The sequence below is a fragment of the Muntiacus reevesi genome, chromosome 1, assembly GCF_963930625.1.
Source record: "Muntiacus reevesi chromosome 1, mMunRee1.1, whole genome shotgun sequence".
Classification (NCBI taxonomy): Eukaryota; Metazoa; Chordata; class Mammalia; order Artiodactyla; family Cervidae; genus Muntiacus; species Muntiacus reevesi.
This window is the reverse complement of record NC_089249.1, coordinates 177171674-177188678: the sequence shown is the minus strand read 5'-3', so window position 1 is coordinate 177188678 and position 17005 is coordinate 177171674. Positions and strand designations below refer to the sequence as shown.

Below are 17005 nucleotides of genomic sequence, written 5' to 3'. Positions count from 1 at the left end.
TGTCTGTTGTTAATAAGTAGATGAATGACGCTGTTCCTCAGGAAAAGCCAGTCCTTGTCTGCCTCTTTCCCTCTTAAAGTCTTCTCTCCCCGTGAGAGCACAGTGGAGAACCTCAGCAGACGGTCTCACCGAGCGGCCTGTCCTGGAGCCTCCCTGCCTGCAGCCGCCACGGCTCATTCCTGGCCTTGTGAGGGCCGCCTCCTCTCCCGCCTGCTGTTCTGGTGCTTTCAGTGACAGCAGCACTGGGTGGTGAAGGTCTGACCAGTGGCCAGTAGGCAAGGAGCAAGGCTCCTGGTTGCAGTTAACCTGGCCACAAGGAGTGAGGGAGCCTGGGGAGCGGCTGACCGCGTGGAGACGGGGTGTCGGGGGCAGCGCCCCTGAGCAGGGAGCCCTGGGCGAGCCACGGTGCTGCCCTCGAGGGAGCGGCATGCGTTGCGGGCGCTGATGAGGCCCAGAGAGGGGCCGGGTGCTGGGGGTGGGGGCGCATGGAGGGTGGGCACTGGGTTCTTCCTGAGAGTGCAGGGGACCCCTCGGGGTTAGGTGAGGGAGACGTGTGGTTCGGTTTGAGATTGTGTGTCTGAAGGATGTGTTCGGGAAGGGAGGTCAAGAAGGAGGCCCTTGGCAGGAAGTTGGGGTTGGCCGGGGCACCACAAGAGGAAGGCCCGCAGCGGGCAGTGCAGCACCGGCTGGGCCAGAGGCACCCAGGACGTGCCCATGGCGAGCCTGTGGGAGAGGAAGAGTGGGCCCACCGGGCTGATGGGGCTACCATTGCACCTCCCATGCAGCCAAGACGCGTGTAGAGCAGCCCCGCAGAGAGCTCTGGAAGTGAAGTCAGAGTGTCACTAGGCTGGGCTCAGATCCCAGTGTCTGACTTTGGATTATTCTTGTTTAGTCGCTCAGTCACGTCTGACACTTTGAGACCCAATGGACTGTAGCTCGCCAGGCGCCTCTGTCCATGGGATTCTCCAGGCAAGAATCCTGGCATGGGTAGCCATTTCCTCCTCCAGGGGATCTTCCAGACCGAGGGATCAAACCTGCATTTCCTCCATTGACTGGCGGGTTCTTGACCACCGGGCCACCAGGGAAGCCCTTGACTGTGGGATAGTCAGCTAGTTCCGTGGCCTGACGCTTGTGGTCTGTGGTGATAGAGGGAAGCACTGCGTGGACGGTGCCTGTGGGCGCCGTGTGCCGGCATGATGTGTATGCAGCCGGCAGTCATGGCCATGACTGACGTGTGGCTGCAGGTTGGCGTGCGGCTCTGAGAGCTGCCTGTGCCCTTGTCCCTTGATCTGAGAGGGACGTGTGTCTGCAGGCTGTCTGGCCCGCTGGCTGACAGCTGGGGCTTCTCTCCCGCCAGGTGTGGACCACTACAACCAGGTGAAGAAGGTCACCATCTGTGAGTACCTGCCCCCCCACGTGGTCATCTACGTGGACGTGCCGGTTCCCGAGCTCCAGAGCCGGATCCAGAAGAAGGGAAACGTAACTCAGCCTTCCTGTCCTAGACCTGCCTGTCTGTGTCGGCCTTCACGGTGGTGGTGTGCACACGTGGTGGGAGACTGGCTCCCTGAGGGCCCCTGCGTGCCTGCCCACGGCTGCTGGTGTGGTGGACTGCAGGCGGTCCTGCTTGCTCCCTGCTCCCCGGGGCCCCCTGGCCCAGTGCACGCTGCCCTCCCCCCGTGCCTGCATCACCTGAGCACAGGTGACCCTGAGGACGCGCGTGCCTCCTGACGGGACCTCCCCTTCTGCTTTTGATGGGCTTGTCGTGCTCTGCGGCTTCCTGCTAGTTGAGAATGGTCTCTGACACCCTTTGAGTTTACCTCTCACGTCTAACGGGGTTGGGCCTCTCGTCCTCTTTCTCCTGTTCAGTGACTCTCTGACCCCAGAGAGGGATCTCCACACACATCCATTCACTGCCTTAGTGGTGCTCAGACAGTCGGTCTTGGAAGCCCTGCAATTTGAAGTTGGTCCTGCCAGCGGGGTGCAGGGTGACCAGGCCCATCGTTGCCTTACAACTAGGCCTTGTTGGAAAGATCACTCCCACTGAGAGTGTTTTTTCATGGGAGGAAACACTGTCTTTTTGACACTGTGACGACAACATGGACTTAGGCCTGTGTATCTGTTGTCCCAGGGTCTGTCCTGGGTGCTCAGGTGGGTGCTCAGCAAGTGCCTCTCAGGGCTGTTCCTCTCCAGGGCAGCAGAGATGCCTAGGCGCCCTTGACGCGGCTCAAAGAGCCTGTGGTCACTCTCCCCCTCCCCCGATCAGCAGTGAGCATGCTCGGGATACCTTTGTCTCTGCTGGTGACTTGGCTGCACCTTGGAGTGTTTACTCCTGAGGGTGCCATGTGGTTTATACTTTGGAGAGTGTTCCATCTGGTGGCCAAAGAAGGGAACTACAAGTCAGAAGTATTTATCACATTAGGGAACACTTGCTTATTAAAGTAACATTTACCAAGAAATAGGAGTTATATATTAATATTTACAGTTCTCTAGATAACTCTTGTTATCTGGATAGCAGTATTTCAGAGACAATTTAGAACAAATTAGACCTATTAACATTTTTGTTTTCCAGTACTTGATGAATACTGTCACCAGCTAAAACTACCACTGTGTCTAAGAAAAGGAGACATTTTATCAAAGAAACATTATGTCATTTTTAGATCTGTATTCCTATGGTGGATACTAATAGTAAACAAGGAAATAAAACATGCAAATGCCACGAAGAATCTTGAACATGGTGAAAGATAATTTAGCCTTCAGCATTGCTAAACTAAGAGGTTTTCAGTGCAGAAAGTTGCCACTCACGATTGGAAGTGTACATTTCCGTACTTGGCAAGCTTCATGTGAAAGGGAAGCGCGGTTGGGAAGGTGGGAGGGGCAGGGTGAGTGGTACAGAAGGGGTGTGGAGCTGGTTGGTGACAGGAGGGTGTGAGGATGGGGGAGAGGTGGGCCCTCCCCGGCTGCAGCTGTCCTCTTTCATTCCCCGCATGCGGGCCCTTGGAACAGGGGCAGGCGCTGTAGCCGCTCACAGTCACATCTCAAGTCTGGGAAGAGAAGGTCGCACCCCAGGTCTCCCTGGGCAGACTCCCGCCCTCTGTGCGCAGGAGGGGGACTGCTAGAACTGGCACTGCAGCCCCTTCCTGTCACCCCAGCCCCCGCAGCACCCCACATGAGTCGTCCTGGGAGCACTGTGTTGGTGGATTGTCTCACACTTTACGGAAGCACGGGAAAAAGAAAAGAAGTCTGGACGTGTCCCACATTTGCTTTCTGCTTTCATTTAGCCACATGAGATGAAGATCACCTCCGCCTACCTTCAAGACATCGAGAACGCCTATAAGGGGACCTTCCTGCCCGAGATGAGGTGAGCGGGGGCGCAGTGGGTTTATGAGCCAGCCGGGAGCCCTGCACACATGGCCCCCCAGCCCAGGGAGCGCTTGTTCATTTCTCTGGATCTCACCTGGGGAGATTTAGTCTGACGTTTATAAGCAAGAGCGACAGCAGGCATTTCAGTTTGATTTGGTTGGCGGGGAGTTGATTTGTTTTATTATTTAGCCAATATTTATCTTGTCGTATCTTTAGACTGTTTTGATAGTAGATGTGAGTTGAAGCTATGTTCAGTGACAGGTTTTAGCATTAGAGAACTCATGTTTTCACTCTCGGTGGCAACTGAATGGCCACGTTTACCTAGAAAGGTTGTCTGGAGGGACTCCGTGAGTCCACACACAGGATGTGAAGGCTCAGCAGCCTGTCGGTCCTTTTGAAAGCTGATGCTTAAGGGGCCTTTGGGTTCAGTGGGAACGCCCAGGGCCCCTTTCCAGCTTTCTTCTCCCCTCCCTCCTTCAGTGAGAGCACCGAGCCCCACTGTCTCTGGCTGGCCGTCCTGTGGTCCTTCTGTGTCAGGCACGCGGCAGTCATTGCCTGCCGTCACTGACGTCCAGCTACAGTTAGGATGGTTCAGTAATGCTGTTAAGGTCTCTAGTAGAATTTCTTAGACTTTTAGAAAACGTAAGCCTTTTTTGATACCTGAAAATGTTTTGCTCTTGTTATTTAACGTTTCAAAGTAACTATGAAATTGTGAACAAGGTATTGTCTAGCAGTTTTGGAAGAGAAGTTTTAGAATGTAATTTTTTAGCTGTAAGCCAGTGCTTGCTTGTGATCAGCTTTTCTCTCATGGGTAGTAGAAACAAAGCCAGAAGTGCAGAAAGTTTTGTGAATCTTGCCGGGCGGATATGTAGAGGTGTCAGAGAGAGGTGGCTGACCCTAGACGCTCAGTTCCAAAGATTGCTCGTGGAGATCTTCCGGCTGCAAAGTCACTGCTGAGCAAAGGCTTCCCAGCCAGTCCCAAATAGGATGTTGAGCTGTGCCGTCAGGAAAGAAAGTCTTAGATTCGGCTTACAGATGAAATAAGACTTTTCTTGTACCTGGCGTTTAATTTTCAAGAACTCGCCCTGGGGGCCTCCTGTTGGTGCAGTGTCCAGCAGGGGTTCTCAGCGTCCACTGCTTCGTCCAGCGCTCCCTTGCACTCTGTCCGTGAGCTGAGTGGGGACTCAGCTCTCACCCCTACACGGGCCTCGGCTCCCAAGGGGCTGCTTTGCGTCCTGCTGGAGGTCAGACAGCCGCCTCCTCTGCAGTGAGCCCAGCCCCGCCCTTGCTCTCTGGTGGCTGGTGACTCCCCTGTGGAGCCAAGAAAGTTCACATCCTTGCCCAGCAGGGCAGACGGTCAGACCCTGGGCTCTCCAAAATTATAGCAGCTCAAGTAATGTGTCCCTCCTCTGCCCACCCTCCCGAACCCTTGTCGGCTGCCGTCTGTGTGTCCCAGTGTGGCCTGGGCTCCCCTCTGCCCGCCCTCCTGAACCCCCTCGGCTGCCGTCTGTGTGTCCCAGTGCGGCCTGGGCTCCCCTCTGCCCGCCCTCCTGAACCCCTCTCAGCTGCCGTCCGTGTGTCCCAGTGCGGCCTGGGCTCCACTCTGCCCGCTCTCCTGAACCCCCTCAGCTGCCGTCCCTGTGTCCCACTGCGGCCTGGGCTCCCTTCTGCCCCGCTCTCCTGAACCCCCTCGGCTGCCATCCGTGTGTCCCAGGGCGGCCTGGGCTCCCCTCTGCCCTCTTGTGACGCGTGCTGCCGCTGGTGGTGGTTTGTGTGGCTGCGAAGCTGACCCGTATCCCTGCCCCATAAACACGGGCCTCCTGTCTGTGCGGTGGGAGTGGTTCAGTCAGAGGAAGGTCAGAAAACAAACCTGCAGCTCCTACCATCCAGCCCTGGGTGCAGCCCTGCCTCAGGTTTGCCGTTCTCAGCCGGCCATGCCCTGAGAGCCAGCTCAGAGAATGCGGGTGTTTGTGTTTAGAGTGGGCGCCCTGCCATCAGGTGTTCATTTGTTCAGTGACAGCCACTTGGAGACTCACGTGAGAGGCCATCTTGTCTTCTCTTACAGTGAGAAATGTGAGGTTTTACAGTACAGCGCATGGGAAGCTCAAGATGCCGAAAAGGTAAGAAAACAGCTGAAAATTTTATAATTTTTTCTTAAATTTAACTCCTGTGTAGGGTTTTTGCAAACCAAATGATGAGTTCAGGCCCTCCTAATGTTAGAAGCATCTGTGTTTCATGATCTGACATAAGTGCCCCGCCCCCCCATCACATTTCTCTGCGCGTGATGTTTTGATTTTCCTTTAAATTATTCACTTGCTAGGATCTTAAAATTATGGAAGGGTGAAGATGCAAGGAATTTTGGGTTATCTGCACCAGCATTTTTGTTAAACATATGGTAAAATTGAGCACTGGATTAGTTAATAGGAAAGATTTATTGAGACTGTCGGCCCTTGAACAACAGGGGTTTAAACCTCGAGGGTCCGCTCTTACGTGGATTTTCTCAGTGTAAACCCTCCACTGCCGCAACGTGAGGTTCTCAGTAGGAAGCACGGTGACGCCTCACGGCATCAAGGATGTGGAAGAACCACTGTCCACGCACAAGGAGGCCCGCCTCCAGGTTGTGCTTGGGTTTCGACTCTGGATCATGTTGTTTGGGGTCGACCACATTAAGATACCAGGTTTCCCCAAAGTAGTGGGTGCAGTTCACCCTCTGCTATTTTCGGGAGTACTTGAGTAATCAGAACATCTGGAAAGGCAGCAGCTGGTAGGAAGCTGGTAGATGACACAGGGAGCCCAGCCTGTCTCTGTGACCACCTGGAGGGTGGGGTCGACCCGGGAGAGAGGAGGGGTTCACACAGGTACGGGGATTCTCAGTGCTGTGCTTCAGAAACCAGCACGGCTTTGTAAGACAGTTATCCTCCAGTTTAAAAAGAGCTTTTGAAAATAATATTTTCCTTCCCAAATGTAAAAACATATTACAAAATTATGGTAACAAAGGCACTGCAGTAGTAATAAGAGAAATAATAGTTTACCAGAGCAGAGTCCAGAAACAGGTGCGTGTGTGTGCTCACGGTTGGAAAAGTCAGTGCTTTGAACGATGATAAAAATAGAAGAAACTGAATTATCTCTTAAATGGTATTGAGGCAAATGACCATCATTTGGTTAATAAAAATCCCATATTTTATATTATATATTAAATATCAATTGAAAAGTGAAAGTGAAATCACTCAGTCATGTCTGACTCTTTGTTACCCCAAGGACTATACAGTCCATGAAATTCTCCAGGCCAGAATACTGGAGTGGGTAGCCTTTCCCTTCGCCAGGGGATCTTCCCAGCCCAGGAATTGAACCGGGGTCTCCTGAATTGCAGGCAGATTCTTTATCAGTTGAGGTACCAGAGAAGCCAATTACTTCTTGTAAAAAGTTTAAAAATTCTAAAAGAAAACACAGGTTTTTTGGTCCGGAGTTGAGGAGTAGGTGGTGACAGCAAACAGCTTTGCAGAGGTGGCCGCTTTAGTGACGGCAGAGCCTCAGCTCCTCCCCCGGCGCGGGGAGCGGAGGGAGCGGGGGAAGAGAACAGGCCCATCTCCACAGCGGGGGACCCACGGTCCAGTTCACTCTGGCCGCGCTCGGGGGTTCCCTCAGGCGCTGCTTTCTGCCTGGAAGCGAGGTTGCAGTTTGTGTCCTTCCGGGCTGCTCTGTCTGTGATGCGGGCTCTTTGTGTTCAGGTGATTTCTGTTCCTCTGGCAGAGGGTTCACACGGCATGGGTCAGAGCGGAAGAGTAGTGCGTGTTCTCTGAGACCGCGTTATCGTTGGCGTTCATAACCGAATGTGCTACATTCTTAGAACCTAAAGAGGTCCCCGAGTTTGGCGTGTTTTGGGGGAGAATGTGTCTGAAAAGGCCGCCCCACTGGGCGGTCAGGCTGTCCAGACTGCAGGCTGAGGAATGTAGGTTCTTGGAACTCTAGGAAGTGTGTGTGTTCTCTTGTCCTGTTGTTGCTTTAGTGGCTGAGACTTGCCTCCTGGAGTCAAGTTGCGCAAGAGGAAATGAGGAGTCTGGAGGAGGGCTGGCTCCCCTCCCGTCTCCAGCCTTCGGGGAATTGCCGCACCGCCGAGGGTCAGCCGGCCCAGCGCCCGCATGGGGTCGCCCCTCAACCCCTCACTTCACTGAAGGCTGACCATCCGACCTGCTCTGTTTCTGACTCTCAGGGCATGATCCTTCCAGCCGGGGGTCTGTGGTTTGTCGTGAGCTGAGTGCCCTCTGTTAAGACCTGTGTTAAATCCCTGAGCGCAGGTGGTCGAGGATATTGAGTACCTGAGGTACGACAAAGGCCCGTGGCTGGATCAGGACGACCGCAAGTTGCACAAGCTGAGGATGCTGTGAGTCCAGGCGGGGCGGGGCGGGGGGGCGTGACCGGGGCGGGGCGGGGGCGTGACCGGGGCGTGGTGTGGCGGGGGCGTGACCGGGGTGGGGCGTGGCGGGGGCGTGACCTGGGCGGGGCGGGGCGGGATGGGGGAGCGGGCCGTGGTGGGGAGTGACCAGGCTGGGGGCGGGGTGGAGGCGGGCAGGGGCGCCAGAACCTGGGCTCTCAGAGCTCTCCGCAGGTGGCTCCTGTCTTCATAGTGAGATGAGAGACAGGTCATGAGTCCAGGGTGGCTGCGAGGGCGGGAGGCCGTGCTGGAGGCTTGAGGACGGAGCAGCGGGTCCGGGATGCTGTCCGGGGGTGGGGAGAGGGCTGTTGGACGGCTATGGTGCGGTGCCGGGAACGCGGGGGTGGGAGGGAAGGCCGAGCTCTGGAGGCCGGGCGTGTGTGATGATGAGTTTAACGGGGAGGAGCTCTGTGGGCTCAAGGGGGAGAGATCAGAGCCACTCGTGAAAGAAGGCTGGGAAGCCCAAGTCAGGCTGGACCAGATCACAGGCGGGTCTGCCCCCGTGGGAGCAGGGTCAGAGTGTAATGCGGGTTCTTCCAGTCTTGCTTAAAGTGTTTGCATGTTCTATATTTCTAAATAAAAATTATCCTGCATATGTCTTTGTATGGTGACTTTTAACATGAGCATGTCCCTATTTTGTTAAATATTTAAAATTCATTTTTTTAATGGCTACTCATGCTGCATAAATCCTCTGAATGACGCAAGTCAGGGTGGGGGACCATGGCCTGCACGCCTATCCAGGCCTCAGCTGCCAAGAATGGTCCTCACATTTTTAATGGACTATAAGAAAAAGAAGGTACATATATGAAGCTATATGGAGGTCTCGCAGCCTGAAATACTGTCTGGCCCTTAACAGGAAAAGTTGATCTCTGAGATATAGGCATAGTCCTTTTTGTTTCTTTAATATATCAGTCTTTTAGGTTATTTTCACTTCTTCATATTAATAATGACAGTAATGAGCATATTGTACTTATTTTTATTCCATTTCAACTTACTTTCCTAATATATGAAAGTAGAGTTATGGGTCAGATTATGTGAACATATTTTATGGCTACTGTGTGTTGTGAATTGTTCTCCAGAATATGTGTGCCAGCTTGCACTCTTGAACCTGTATTCTGGAAGGCCTTTTTTTCTCTCTTTACTTATTTTCAGTTTCCTTGACATCTATTCCACTTTTTATTGTTATTTTTTTTAATCTGCTTCCTTTAGACTTCAATTGCTCTTCTTTCTCCAGTTTCCTAAGGTAGAAGCTTAGGTGATTGGTTTTAGATCTTTCTTCCTTTCTAATATGCATTTGATGCTATAAATGTACCTCTAGTTTAGTTCTCTTGTGGTCTGAGAACACAGTTCCTGTGATTTCAGGTCTTTTGCATTTGTTAGGGTGTTTTATATGGTTGGGGAGGTCTTGTTTGGGGTCCTGGTGGGGTCCTTGCCTCCTCCCCTGGGGTCATGTGCCTAAACCCACCTTTTCCCTCCTAACCCTGCCCCTTCCCCGGATCCTGCCCTCAGGGTGGGGGTGCAGCCCCTGGTTCTGGATCTCTGCTTCCCGTTCATTGTTCTTCATCCCACCCATCCCTGTGTGTCTGCCCGCCAGCTAATCTTCACGAGTGTCACAGTGACCCTGTGTTTCCTTTACTCAGAACCTTTCCGCGGAGTGACTTTTCAGGCGTGAATCCAAGTTCCATTTCCCAGAATTAATTCAGAGTCCTCGTCGTCTGCTTCTGCCTCTGCCATCAGGATGCAGACAGTCTCCTGAACCTGTCTCCTCCCCACCTGCCCAGTAATTCCCTCAAGACCTGCGTGTTCTCCTGACCACGCTCTGTGAACCTTCTTTTCTCCTTACGCCCTTCTGATGTTTCCAGGCTTTCGTTTGACGTGGGTGTGTGTGTGAGTCTTGTCAGTACCAGCTCCTTCTGGGCAGAGGACATGAAAAACATGTCCACACGGTGACTGTCCTGGCGCCCTGACATCCTGCCGAGACTGGGTGACATAGAGTAACTTTTCACTTCTTCATCAATGGTATTGCTTTTTCCTTCTCCCAGTTTTTTCTCCTCTGCCTCCCAAGGATAATTCATAACAATTTACAATGGCAATTCTGCATATTTTCACTTAAGTGCCATTTCTTAATGTAGGAGACTCAAGCGAAATTATGACCATTTTCTAAGATAATTATAGTAAACCTGCCATTTACCAGCTATACTCATTTTGTTCAGAACCTGACCAGATTACTGGTTTAGGGCATTTTTGTACATCTCAGAATGTGTGTTGATGTGTAATCTTGTATGTGTGAGTACCTATTCAACCTTGATAGCATTTTGTGTTCACATCCAAAATCCGTAACTGACCACTGCTGCCCTGCTTGCTTCATTTTTGTGCTGGGGACGTGTTCCCAGTCAGGCCTTCTCCACGTGGGACTCAGGGCCCACCTCCTCCATCGCTGGGGCTTCCTTCTTGTTCATCTCTGGGACGTGTGTTTCCTATGACTTCTGGAGGATGTCTTTCTAATAGGGAATTCCAGTGCTACGAAAACTGGAGGGTAGGAGTTTGGTATCAGAGTGTAGGGTTTCACACAGAACTTTGCCATTCAGGAGAAACTAAAAGATAGACATGTTTTAGGAGAAAGTGTAAGCATTCTGTTGACTGGGAAACAGATGAGTCGTAAGCCATAGTTTTCTGTTTTTCTCTTTCCCTTCGGCCTCACTGCTGTTTGGAGTTGTGAGGCAGAGCCCTGGCTTTGTGAACCGGGCTCGGGGACGCTGTCTCCTCACAGGGACACCTTGGCCTGTGGCGTGACGGGGCCGCGCCAGCAGTGTGTCGGTCTCCCTCAGTAGGCTGAATGCCCCGTGCACAGAGTGCTCTCTCTTCCCGCGTTGGCCTCCTGGGTCATAAAGTGTGTCCTGTTGTGTCCGCTCCCTGCTTATCTTCAGTCTGGAATGTGTCTGTTTCGGGAGACTGAGAGCTGGGTTTACGGGAGAGGGGCCCCACAGGCTCTTAGCCATCGTTGGAGCTCATAGAGTGGAAGGGCAGTTTAGACAAGTTTGGATATGTGGTAGGACAGTCTCTACAGATTATTTTTTTAATCTTCAAAAATAGTTTGAAGAAATTTGTTCAAAGATACACCCTTTTTGAGAGCTCCTTAGGTGGCTCAGTGGTAAAGAATCTGCCTACCAGTGCAAGAGAGGCTGGTTCAATCCCTGGGTCAGGAAGATCCCCTGGAGAAGGAAATGGCAACTCACTTGAGTATCCTTGCCTGGCAGATCCCACGGACAGAGGAACAGAGGAGCCTGGTAGGCTACGGTCCATGGTGTTGCAAAAAGAGTCGGGCAGGACTTAGTGACTAACACCACCTTTTTTGTAAGGGGTGTGTAAACTGTAGTTCTTCCAGATTACATGTAGGTGGCGCTGTTGGTCTCTGTTACACAGGTTCCTAGGCCAGTTTGTTCTTTTCAATTCTTCAGTATGTTAAAGGTTTCAAACTATAGAGAAAACCAAACCATACCCCAGTTTGGTATTTATTAGCATTTAAAACACAAGATTCATTTTTATTTGAAATTGTTTACAGTGAGATCACTTTAAAAATTATCCTTACTATATAATAAGTATTGGAGAAGGAAATGGCAACCCACTTCAGTATTCTTGCCTGGAAAATTCCATGGACAGAGAAGCCTGGCAGGCTACAGTCCATGGGGTCGCAGAGTCGGCCGTAACTGAGCACATCAGCATATAATAAGTATAGAATAATTCTATTTGTGTTAAAAGTAAGGACTTGAACTTTATTGATACAAGCTTATGAAAGACATTCTGTAACCAGTTTGCAGTTAAAAGGAAGAGAAAACTCTCATATCTGAGTGTGAGTGTGATAGCTGTGTGCGCGACCAGTGAAGCCCATGTGAACGCATTCAGGAAAGCGTCGTCCCAGCAGCCTTCCCAGGCGGTGGCGTGCGGTCACAGGGTCGTGGTCCTCCCACGGGTGACACTGGGACGTGCTCCGCCTCCTGGTCACTCGCATGCAGCCTGCTCAGGTTCTCAGCGCGCTGAGGTCCCCGGGTGGGGGGCCCGAGTCCTCCCAGGGTCCTCACAGCGTGGCCGAGAGCCAGACCCGCTTAGAGAGCTTCCATCTGGGCCATTTCAGCGGAGGCATCTTCTGCCATTATAAGTCGTTAATGGGAAAGGAGCCTTTTAAAATCATCATTTTCTTGGTTTTGAACCCGAAGAAAGGAGACTTAACGTTTCGTCCTAAAAGCACTCAAAATGCTTCTCATCTTCTAGTGGTTATAGTCAGAGTAAATTTAATTTAAAGTAAGCAAATTCTAACAAAGCGTAAACATTTTAGCGTTCAGAGTGAAGTGGAGAGACAGGGAGTGAGTCCTCTGATTGTGTGTCTCGGGCTGAGAAAAGCAGGGTACAGCAGGCGTCCCTCGGGGGCTCTCCCCTCCCCAGCCTCCTCCATGTCGCCCTGGTCAGCCTCCGCTCCTGGAATCGGTCCGCACATGCCGGGGGCCTCCAGGCAGAGTGCTGAGCTGGCAGTGGCATTCCAGGGATGACAGCGGCTCTCTGCTCTGTCCCCAGCCTTCATCAGTCATGCAGGTTTTTCATGGGCGCCGGCCACGCGAGCAGCCCTGTAATAGGTGGCGCTGGCTCTTACCTTTGTATTCCTGCTCTGTCTGTATTTAAAGCACACGCAGATCCTTCTTTATGTTTTCAAATCTATGTCCTTTCCCCAAAGAGAGTCACCTGTGGCCGTGGGACTCTTAAAAGACTGTTCTGAGAGTGGTGTTGGGAGGGTGGCTCCCACAGCCCCACAGGGTGTTTGGGGCAAGCTTGGCTTCTGAGGTGAAGGGGGTGGATGTTTTAAACAATCAGCCTAATAGCTTACTTTATTGTATTGACTTTGATGTTTAGTGTGCCATATTGATTATTGATGTTACTGTATTGATTTTGATGTTCGGTCTGTGTGACATCTGTCCGACTTTCCAGGGTTTATTGTATTATTGATATTACTGTATTGATTTTGATGTTCAGTCTGTCTGACATCTGTCTGACTCTCCAGGGTTCAGGATAAGTTGGAGGTGCTGAATTACACGTCCGTCCCTGTCTTCCTCCCAGAGGTGACCGTCGGCGCCCACCAGAGTGACCGGGTCTTCCAGGAGTTCACGGAGGTAAGGCCGTCGGGCAGCGGGTGTCAGGCAGCCTGTGTGGTCGGTTCTGGAGAGTGCTTCCTGTGGGGCTGTTTTTGTGAGCAAGCTCCGTTTCCGCTGAAATGATTCTCTCCCCGTTCACCACTGTGCTGCCTCAGCTTCTCGAGCGGCAGGGCGCACGCAGGGTGCCGCTCTCCCAGGCAGCCGTCTGAGCCAGCCTGGCGTCTGTTCCCATTTCTTATCTCTGTCCTTTCCCGGCGGCTCTCACTCCTGGCGTCATGGTGCGTCATCCATGAGGAGGGCAGGTGTGCGTTTCTGCAGAGGCCTAGTGTGGACGGGCGCCCTCAGGGAGGACGAGGGCAGGCGTGAGAGCCAGGCAGGTCAGCAGGCTTCGTTCAGAGTGGCGTGAAGAATCGTCGAGGCAAGACTGGGTAAACCTGGCGGGCTCTGGAAGCTCTGTGTTGGAACCTGGCCGGCAGTGATCACTCCTCTGAGTCACAGCTCCAGTGGGGTAGTGAGAACGGCCGCGGTGGCTGTGATTGGTTATCGGCAGAAGCGCAGAGTGACTGTATTTACGTCAGAGCTTCAAGCTGAGCGTTCAGTGCTCATGTGTTGGTTGCTCAGTCCTGTCCGACTCTTCGCCATCCCGCGGCCTGTAGCCCACCAGGCTCCTCTGTCCATGGGGTTCTCTGGGCGAGGGCAGTCCGTGCGCAGGCGAGTTGGCGTCTTAGTTCAGTGTTTCCGTGTGACTGTCACGCTCTGACTTGTGCCTGCACGTTGCCAGCACAGCACTGATTGGGGCCCGAGGACATCCACGCTTTCCTTCTTACTTGAGATACTTGGCATTTGCTTTTAAGTAAGTTCTTTGGCGACGTTCGAAGTGCCTTTCAGCATAGGTGTCTGGGGAGGACCGTGAGGATGTAAAGCCGTCGCTCCGGGTCCCTGCAGTTCGTGTTTTGGCACGTTTCTTTCCTCCTGATGAGCGCGTCTGTTTCCCGTCCTCTGTCTGAGGGGAGCTGGCAGGCCCCTCACCACAGCTGCTGCCTCCACGCTGCTCTGTCGGGCCGGGGGCCTTGCCCCCGAGTGCTGTCCCTGCCTCTCACCTGGTAACCCAGCAGCCTCGGCAAGCCTAGCATCAGGGCTGCCCCCACGTGGTGGCCACCGCCATCCTGCTTGAGTTCATCCTGCCACGACCAGCTCTGGGGTTCCAGCTCCTGAGGCCAGAAACGTAGAAGTCAGACGACCTCTCTCTCACTTTCCGGTACAATAGACTGCAATAGAATACAGAAGTTCAGTAGACTCGGTTCCGTCCACAGTCTGACCACCGTTCAGAACATCCGCGATGACTGCCCTGCTCCAGACTGGCATGCCTCCCAACCCGTGCTCCTTTCAGCCTCCCAGCTACCTGCTCTGCTTCTGCCTGTCTGTTCTGTAACCAGAGACCAGGACGTTTCCACCAGGTACATCACACATCTTTTTACCTCCCCGTATCCTGCAGAGGACAAGCCAGAGCCCTCTTGGCAGCCAGGGCCCTCCCTCCCTCCCTCTGCTCCAGCCGCAGCGGCCTCCTTCCTACCTCGTGAATGTCCCAGGAGCACTGAGCCTCACTCTGCATCCCTGTGTGGACCTGTGTGATCCTCCCCCAGCATCCCATCCACCCACCTCACCCCTGCAGGTCTTTGCTCACCCGTCACCTTCTCGGCAGGATCCCCCTGGACCATGACCAAGACTTGAACTTTAGCTCCCCCAGCTCACAGCGGCTCTGCCCTACCCTCTTCTGGGAATTCAGTTTTCTCCACAGCAGTTGCCACCGTCATTTAAGATTCTCTGTTTTACCTTCTGTTTATTTATTATATATATTTTCTATTTCCTTCCACTTTGATGTCACTGCCTGACTGAGGTCAGGGATTCTTGTCAGTTCACTCATGGCTTTGTTCCCAGGGCCTGGGACAGTTCTGGCGTGTAGTACACACTCAGTGACTTTTTAGCAGAATAAATCATTGAACTAATGAACAGACGGGGTAAATGCATGAAGGCGCTGGCGCCGCAGAACCCGAGTGAGCAGAGGCAGTACTCAAGTGCTCCAAGGGCACCTTGCCCATCAGGTCACAGCTGCAGGTCAGGTGCCCTGCCGTTGGCATTAAAAAAATGCGGTACCTCTTTTTTTCACAAATTTATTTGAAAAGGAAACTTTGTGTCAGTAATGTAAGTGAAAAGTCACTGCCAGTTATCATAAACAGTAGGAAGCATGAGGAAAACTAACACAACCCAGCCACGCCACTGAATTCTAAACTGGCAGATGTGGGAGACAGAGGCGCAGCAGCCACGCCAGCGTCGTGGTGACTGCGGGAAGCACTGGGGGTCTCAGAAATTAAAGCTGTGTGGAAAGCGGGCATTTACAATTCCCTTGTGAGAAGGGAAACGCATGCCAGCAAAGAATGACAGCTTCGTTTCTTTCTAATCTTTATACTTTTTTTTACCGTTACTACGTTGGGTGCATCTCTAGTTCATGGTTGGATAGATGTTGTGACAGTGCTCATCCTTCTCTTGTTTCTGATCTCACAGAGAAAGTTCTCAGTAATTCACCAAAGCGTTAAGTTGGCCGGGTTAGTCATAGATTCTCTTTCCCAGATCAGGGAAGTTCCATTTATTAGTAGTTTCCAAGGAGCTGCTGTTGAGTATGGATGTTGAGTGTTATCACATTTTTGGTCATGGGTGATATCCTCTTTCTGTTAATATGGTCATAAAAATTACATTGATTGACTTTCTAGTGCAAGGCCAACCTTGATTTCCGGGATAAGTTCTACGTGTGTGCTTTGTCCTCTGCGTGTGTAGCTGAGCCTAATTCACGTGTTTAGTTTAGGATTTTTTATTTATACTCCTGAGAGATGAGATTGTAATTTTTCTTTCTTATAGTATCCTAGTCAGATTTATCAGCAAGATCATGCTGAGATCAACACTAAGTTGAGTGGGGTTCCTCATTTTAATTCTCTGGAAGGGTTTGCTCAAGGTTATCATTACTCCTTGCTACAGCGTTAAGAAGGCCTGATTGGTGGAGCCGTGCGGAAATGTTTCTCATTATAACTGTCCTTCATAGACGCGGAATATTCAGGATTCTGTTACTTCTTGGATTTTCAAAGTTGTGTTTATTAAAGAATTTGTCTCCATTTCATATTTTCTAATTTCTTGGCATGAAATTGTTCATGTGTTTTTAATTAGATCACATTGATCACATTGATGGTGGCCCCAGTCCCCTTCTTCATCCTGTTACTGGTCCTGGCGTTTTCCCTCCTTCTATTTCAGACTCTTGAAAGAAGTTCGTCATTCAGGGAACCAGCTTCTTGCTTGTACTGTTGTACATTCCATTCCCTGATGACTGCTCCTTTTTTTTTCCCTTTCATTTGCTGTTTTTCTTACTTCTTAGTATGAGTGGGTGGATCATTGATTTTCAGCCTGTCTTGCTTTTGAATATATGCATGTAAACCTGGTCACATTGCCCTCCAAATTTTGCTTAATTAACTGGATCTCATAGTTCTTGATGTTGTGTTTTCATTATCATTCAGTTCAAAATATTTTCTAATTTTAATCTGATTTCTTTTTTGGCTATTGTGCTAATTTGAATTATATTAGATAATTTAAAAACAGTCAGAGTCTTTCTAGTGGTCTTCTTGTTGCTGATTTCTGGCTTAACTCCTCTCTGGTCACAAACAGCCTTGTGATTTCAGCCCTTGGAAGGCGGCTGAGGCTGACTTTTCGGCCCAGCATGGGTCACCTTGGCGGCGGTTCACGGTCCTGGAGGAGGAGGCCGCTCCGCCCATCGTGTGCCAGGCTCCTGGCGTCCTTGGAAGGAAGTCTGTCAGGCCGTCACTCAGACGGCCTCTCTCCTCAGTGGCTTGTTCGCTTCCACTGTCAGCTTGCCGTGAGAGGTCTGGGGAGGCTGCCACTGTCTGTGGGTCTGTTCCTCTAGTTCTGTCAGGCTTTGTTTCGTGTGTGTCTTGAGTTGCGTTATTAGACTTAGACACATTTAGAATTGCTGCACATTCCTAATAGAGTTACCCTTTTGTTGTTCAATAAC

The 17005-nt window shown here is 51.6% G+C and overlaps 1 protein-coding gene across 1 annotated transcript in view; it reads left to right on the top strand.

Annotated features, from left to right (window-relative positions):
- Nucleotides 1–17005, top strand: part of NDUFA10 (NADH:ubiquinone oxidoreductase subunit A10) — a 35619-nt gene that overhangs the window by 6692 nt on the left and 11922 nt on the right. Inside the window, exons 5-9 of the mRNA XM_065917185.1 lie at nt 1358–1479; nt 3279–3358; nt 5426–5480; nt 7656–7741; nt 12843–12951. Of these exons, the coding sequence (XP_065773257.1) occupies nt 1358–1479; nt 3279–3358; nt 5426–5480; nt 7656–7741; nt 12843–12951 (452 nt within the window). The remainder of the gene's footprint in view (nt 1–1357; nt 1480–3278; nt 3359–5425; nt 5481–7655; nt 7742–12842; nt 12952–17005) is intronic.